This window comes from Olea europaea, chromosome 11 (assembly GCF_002742605.1).
Source record: "Olea europaea var. sylvestris chromosome 11, O_europaea_v1, whole genome shotgun sequence".
Classification (NCBI taxonomy): domain Eukaryota; kingdom Viridiplantae; phylum Streptophyta; class Magnoliopsida; order Lamiales; family Oleaceae; genus Olea; species Olea europaea.
The window spans coordinates 18429129-18436055 of record NC_036247.1 but is presented as its reverse complement, the minus strand read 5'-3'; the positions used below and the strand labels follow the sequence as shown (position 1 = coordinate 18436055).

General features: G+C 33.3%; 1 protein-coding gene across 1 annotated transcript in view; it reads left to right on the top strand.

Moving 5' to 3' along the window:
• LOC111403662 (asparagine synthetase [glutamine-hydrolyzing]) overlaps nucleotides 1–4121 on the top strand; it is a 5374-nt gene extending 1253 nt beyond the window's left edge. Inside the window, exons 2-13 of the mRNA XM_023032246.1 lie at nucleotides 616–754; nucleotides 882–977; nucleotides 1099–1240; nucleotides 1328–1518; nucleotides 1638–1799; nucleotides 1896–1976; nucleotides 2108–2329; nucleotides 2425–2559; nucleotides 2699–2779; nucleotides 2874–2960; nucleotides 3139–3246; nucleotides 3649–4121. Of these exons, the coding sequence (XP_022888014.1) occupies nucleotides 616–754; nucleotides 882–977; nucleotides 1099–1240; nucleotides 1328–1518; nucleotides 1638–1799; nucleotides 1896–1976; nucleotides 2108–2329; nucleotides 2425–2559; nucleotides 2699–2779; nucleotides 2874–2960; nucleotides 3139–3246; nucleotides 3649–3891 (1687 nt within the window). The 3' untranslated portion in view covers nucleotides 3892–4121. The remainder of the gene's footprint in view (nucleotides 1–615; nucleotides 755–881; nucleotides 978–1098; nucleotides 1241–1327; nucleotides 1519–1637; nucleotides 1800–1895; nucleotides 1977–2107; nucleotides 2330–2424; nucleotides 2560–2698; nucleotides 2780–2873; nucleotides 2961–3138; nucleotides 3247–3648) is intronic.
• The last annotated feature ends 2806 nt before the right edge of the window (nucleotides 4122–6927 follow it).

Below are 6927 nucleotides of genomic sequence, written 5' to 3'. Positions count from 1 at the left end.
TTATTTAAATAAGGTCTTAAATTTTTATTTTTTCAATTTTTTTTAATTATATAGGGAGAAGAAGGGAAAGGATAAGGGAAATTATGGGAACTAACATCTTGTATGTGAGAATCTCACACTAGATTCATATGAATTCTATTTTAAATGAAAGTCTTCAAAAGTCTTTTGAATTCCACAAAAATCTATAAAAATTTTAAAATGAAAATCCATAGATATCTATGAAAGACTCCCACTAATTCCATACAAATCTTTAAAAGATTCACGAAATCCACAAAAATTACCATTTAAAAAAAGTTCATCAAAGTCTTCAAAAATCCCAATTGAATACACCCCCCTAAAACAAAAAAAAAAAATAAAGTTATTTGATTATGGATTCTAGTAATATAGAGCCCCCGTTTGGCCCCCATTCTTAGCTAATTTTAATGGATGGAATAGTGTTTTTTTGAAAAATGTGTGGTTGAAAAAGAAAGAAATTTTTTTGATTTGTATGTAATATTATTTTATAGAAAATTGTGTAGTTGAAAATAAGAGAAAGAAAAAGTATGAGAATGGGGCCAAACGGGGGCAGAAATTCTACTGCCTTAAAATTGACCTTTGGATACCAATATTTAATAGATTGAAGCATCGTGGTCCCGATTGGAGTGGGTTGTATCAACATGGTGACTGTTATCTGGCACACCAGAGGCTCGCAATTATCGATCCTGCATCTGGTGATCAGCCTCTTTACAATGAAGACAAGAAGATTGTTGTTACGGTAGATCACCTTGCTTAATTATTTGTTACTAGTATAATCTTTCAGTAGTCATGCAAAATTTCAAGTGTCTAAACCTCAGATTGAACGTAGCATTTATTTGATTGATCACTCGTGCATCGAAATTTAGGTAAACGGAGAAATATACAACCATGAGGAATTGCGTAGACATTTGCCAAATCATAAATTCTGGACAGGAAGCGATTGTGATGTTATTGCACATCTTGTAAGTATCTAACGTCTTAAACTTTTACATAAGGGACACATTTATTTTTTTCGGAATTTATCCTTCAAAAGTAAGTTATGATACTATGTTAATGGCCTCACAATTGATCTGCTATCGATAGTATGAAGAGTATGGAGAAAATTTTGTCGATATGCTGGACGGAATGTTCTCTTTTGTTTTACTGGATACCCGGGATAACAGCTTTCTTGCTGCTCGTGATGCCATTGGGATCACTTCTTTATATATTGGCTGGGGACTTGATGGTACAGTTACCTGGACTCGGTTATATTACTTATTAATCTGCTGGTCTTTTCGGTTTCTGGTTGATAACTTTTCCAAATTGTCTCCAGGCTCAATATGGATATCATCTGAACTAAAAGGCTTGAATGATGAGTGTGAACATTTTGAAGTCTTTCCACCAGGACACCTGTATTCGAGCAAGACTGGTGGGCTCCGAAGATGGTTTAATCCTCCCTGGTTCTCTGAATCTATTCCTTCAACTCCTTACGATCCCCTAGTTCTCAGACGTGCCTTTGAAGATGTGAGTCTAGCAAATTAAAGCTTATGTGGTTTTTCATTTACAAATAGCAATCTCCAATGACATGTTGCATTAGATGCAATTTTAATTTAACTTTGCGATTGGGGGAAAAATTAATGCAGGCTGTGACTAAAAGGTTAATGACCGATGTTCCTTTTGGAGTTCTTCTATCCGGAGGTCTGGATTCATCATTGGTAGCTTCTATTACTGCTCGTCACTTGGCCGACACGAAAGCTGCCAAGCAATGGGGAGCGCAACTTCATTCTTTCTGTGTTGGCCTTGAGGTCGGTCCTATCAAGTTGATAGATTTTAGATCCTGGAAAAACTGCTTATAGTAATAGTAATCCTTTATAATGGTGTCTTTTTTCCTTCTTGAGCAGGGTTCTCCGGATCTAAAGGCCGCAAAAGAAGTTGCTGATTATTTGGGTACTGTACATCACGAGTTTCACTTTACTGTTCAGGTACACTACACTCTTCCAATCCAAACAAAGAACGATTTCTTTTTGTTTATTTTTTTTGGGGGATCGTTCAATCTGCTTCCTGATATGGTTTCTTCTTGAATGAAAGATCAATTCTTCATGTTCTATTGCAGGATGGTATTGATGCTATTGAGGATGTTATTTATCACATTGAGACTTATGATGTCACGACAATCAGAGCAAGTACTCCGATGTTCCTTATTTCCCGGAAGATTAAATCACTGGGAGTAAAGATGGTAATATCAGGTGAAGGTTCTGATGAGATTTTTGGGGGCTACTTGTACTTCCACAAGGCACCTAACAAAGAAGAGTTCCATCAAGAAACATGTCGCAAGGTTGTATAAACCTTACAATGCCTGTTTTCCTTGTCTAGAGGATTTGGAAAACATTAATGTAATCAAATTGATTGAATTTTTTCATCTACTTGTAGATAAAGGCTCTTCACCAATATGATTGCCTGCGAGCAAATAAGTCAACATCAGCATGGGGTTTAGAAGCTCGTGTTCCATTTCTGGACAAGGAATTCATCAATGTCGCTATGAGCATTGACCCCGAGTGGAAGATGGTAACATATTTTCCCTCTCTCTTATTCAAGAAACACAGAGTGACTAGTGGGACTTTTGTCATTTACCATATTCCCAATTCATCGTTGAGCGCATTTATAAACTGATCTTGATTTCCTCGTTAATTCAATCCATTTTCAGATCAAACCAGAACAGGGGCATATGGAGAAGTGGATCTTAAGGAGGGCCTTTGATGATAAGGAACATCCGTATCTTCCAAAGGTCCTTAAATGATGGATTTATCGAATAGTCACCACTAAAAATTTCTCAGTTGAGAATTTCTTGTCTCTAACGTGCTCTATTTGACCAACTGCAGCATATTCTGTACAGACAAAAAGAACAATTTAGTGATGGTGTCGGATACAGTTGGATAGATGGGCTTAAAGCCCATGCAGAAGAGCATGTATGTCTTTTTGTTATTTTCACTATTTTTGATCCATATTCTTTACTAGCTATTGCTGATTTACTGTATATTTTCCTGCAGATAATTCTGTCTGAATCTATTTATTGATCATAGCTTCCTCTCATTCTATTAAGCCCCAATTTCCATGATTGTTAATTCGTGCAATTTCTACTAATAGGTAACTGACAAGATGATGCATAATGCCGCACATATCTTCCTGCATAATACCCCAACCACAAAGGAAGCATATTACTATAGAATGATCTTTGAGAGATTCTTTCCGCAGGTATTTCGGTTAAGAATAATGCTGCTTTTACATAATGGAGTTACATAATGGTTCATATACAGATGAGGTGTCAAAAAGAGAGTAGGAGAGTTTTTTCTTATTTGGCAGAAGAAATTGTGACCCAACCATATTTCACCACGTTATGTATGCGTAAACCAATTATGTACATGTAACATAACCTTTCTATTAATACTATCATTAAAACCCTGTGCAGTTGACATATATGGTAAAGTGGACGGAGAATACAAGTAGTAAAAACAAGAAAGGATTTTAAAATCTTGTCCATTATATCTGGTTAATTATCCTGTCTAATCCACCTAACCCTGTGGATCAAACATGTTCTAGTTATACACAGTGACATTGGAGCACGTCTGACTATATCATATTCGTTTGGATCTACAGAATTCAGCTAATCTAACTGTTCCTGGTGGAGCAAGTGTGGCATGCAGCACTGCTAAAGCTGTGGAGTGGGATAGTTCTTGGTCAAAAAACCTAGATCCATCTGGTAGGGCTGCTATTGGTGTCCATAACTCGGCTTATGGAGATAAAAAAACACACACTGTTGCTAATGGGAATTTGATGTCAAAGATTGTGGATGGAATTCCTGTGGGAGTGAGTCCTCCAGAGCTTTCCATCCAGAGCTAATGTCCAGTTCTGATGTTGCTAAAATTGGGGATAGTGGTAAAATATCAGCATTGTTTTTACTCTGAAGCTGTATTGTAGATATTAGGTGTATTATAATGAAATTAGAATAAGAAACCATATAGCAGTAGAAAGTATAGATGCTATTATCGATATTCTACCTTCTACTGCTATTGTTACTGTGTGTTATATGCTTGGTATGATGAATATAATTAGTCTCTTTCTTGTGTTAAGATTTCTTGATGATTTTTTTATTGGTATGAAGTAGTTAGTGTTTAATTTCTTGTAAATTTGACACGAAGTTTGCAATTTTATCGCTCGAGTTCAACGCACCAGAATGTGTTACTAATGATTTCACCACGCTCCTTATCTTTTGAAAATGTAGCATGGCATCAATGTAAAAGGACAAAATTACAAACTTCGGCCTTTAATTTTTGTAACAAATCACTACCTTTGTAATTTCTCAAGGACCAGTGCTTAGATGACTTCATTAAGCCGAGAATCGATATTCGAAATTCACAGCAAACTAGCAATACTCTATGTCCATTAATTTGATCCATTATTTTCTTCACATGGCATGATAGAGTTTCCGATTTTGATTTCATTGTTTTTTTGAGGCATCAGAAAAGCTTGACCTTCTTGTGAAATTAAAAAGGACAAGGGAAAAAAAATAAAATAAAGAGTCAAAAAAATTGTGTTAATATATCATTATATCACGACCTTTATATAGGGTTTTGATGATAGTTACAATATGATCACTCTTTTGGGGTGAGTAGGGCTTATACACTCTTTTGGGGTGAGTGAACTTATGTAAATATCTTGATAATACAAAATAATTATCAATAATTATTTCATAATTTTACAATAGTCTCCATTTCATAATTATTTTACAATAACTAAGACGTTAAAAATTTAGTTTGACAAAAATTTGGAGGGACAAAAATACCAACCAAAGGGAAAAGGGAGTATAGTTAATTATGAAAAATGGAGTGACGAAATGATGTATCATTAAAATTTTGTCAAGAAAATTCAATGAAACAACACTTGAGTGAAAGAAAAATAGTCCAACTATTCCTCTTAATTTCAATTAACGAAAATAATTGTATCGAATCATCTATGTCTTGTACATCAATGTACTTAACATTATAATTCTGATGAAGTATGTTTCATGTTGTCTTGTTACCACTTTTAAACAATATCATCTGCACATAAGGTGTTCATCCCTCTTTGATGATTATAGTAATATGATGATTCAATAAAAAAATAGATCTTTTTTCAATAAAGTTGTCTCTTTAGAACTCTGTCAGAAAAATTCAATACGATAAAACCTTGATCAAAGAAAAAGGAGTACAACACATATTTACTCTTGCTAATGATAACAGAACTTGAATTATGTAATTTGGAAGTATTAAATCCTTCGGGGACAATTTTAACAGTCATGCCAAATGATTTAGCTATAACCACATATACGTATATCAAATTTCATGTATTACCAGGATAACAAGATATAAATTGCAATTGCATCTATCACATGATAATATGACCGTTATTCATCACATCAAGTCACCATATTTGACTTTCTGTCTTTTGTGTAGGGCCCATAATGATTATATTTTTCATTCTCATTTTTACATTAATGTATACCAAACGGGGCTTATATATGAATTCATTGGATTGAAAATTCTTAAAGTTCTTCAATTAATATTTATTCGAATTCTCATTTTGTATTATTGTTGATTCAGTCATAGCCTAACTAGTGACTACAAACACTAAAATGTTAGAGTCATTGGATTGAAAATTCTTGGAGTTCTTCAATTAATATTTATTCGAATTCTCATTTTGTATTATTATTGATTCAGTCATAGCCTAACTAGTCACTACAAACAGTAAAATGTTTGCATTACTGATTAAGTAGAATGTTTGCTTCAAATGAAAACAAAAAATTATTAACTTCAAGCTTTATTTTCTCCTTCATGAATACATGACAATTTTCATGAACTGATTGGACATATAATAGGCACTCAATAGGATAGCAAACAAATTTTTGTCTATTGTTATTTTATCATAATTAATAAAAGATTAAATAACACAACATAAATGGATGATAAATAATTTTATTTGTGATGTAAAATTAACATAACCTCCATAAATTTTTTGTCCAAGAAAATCTGTCAAATATTGGTGCATAATTGATAGCACAAAAGCTATTGTATACTTTCCTTTAGGGAGAAATGATTATTCATAAAATTCATATTTAGATAATATCTCTTATGGAGATCAAATAACATAGCATTCTTCAAAAATATTCATATATAGAATTTTCTTCTTCGAGGGTAATAATATATTAATTTTTAAAAACATGAGTAACTAAAGGTGTTTTTTATTAAAAAATTACAGTGTAATATTTTTTTTTTGAATATTAAAATTATAAAATAGTGTTTTTTTAGGCAAATCACAACTAGAACATATAATTACATTCAAGGTTTACATACAAATAATAAATTAGGAAAAAAATTTAAATGGTGACGTACTTGTACTTGTAATCGCATATTTAAAATCCTTGTAGGATGCTTAAATATGTGTATCATGTTTTTTATAACACTATCGTTGATCTCAAAAAATGTGCCAATAGTATCCTAACCACGTCTCATCTACGTAGACATCATCCGCACACTTGAACACCTCGTTAGGAGTCACAGGTAGTTGATTCAGAAAAATGTCTGTGATTGTTTGCATTCCAATGGTTAAATCAACGATCGGACAAGAGATAATATGAATGCAAGAGACGAAAAAATGAATTTTGGCTAGGATTAGAATGAAACACTACCTTTAGTGGGAAATGAACTCACCTATATAAAGGTAAGAAAATTGGACATGATGGACGGTTGATGTGGGCCAAAGGATAAGCCCAATAAAAAGTTGTACGAGGTTAATTAATTTTATAGGTCCAATCTAATTGAATCGAGTTTGCCGATGTTGGGACCCTCTCAGTCACGCACAATTTATGGATATAACTATAGTTTCCCAAGCCTGAGTCAT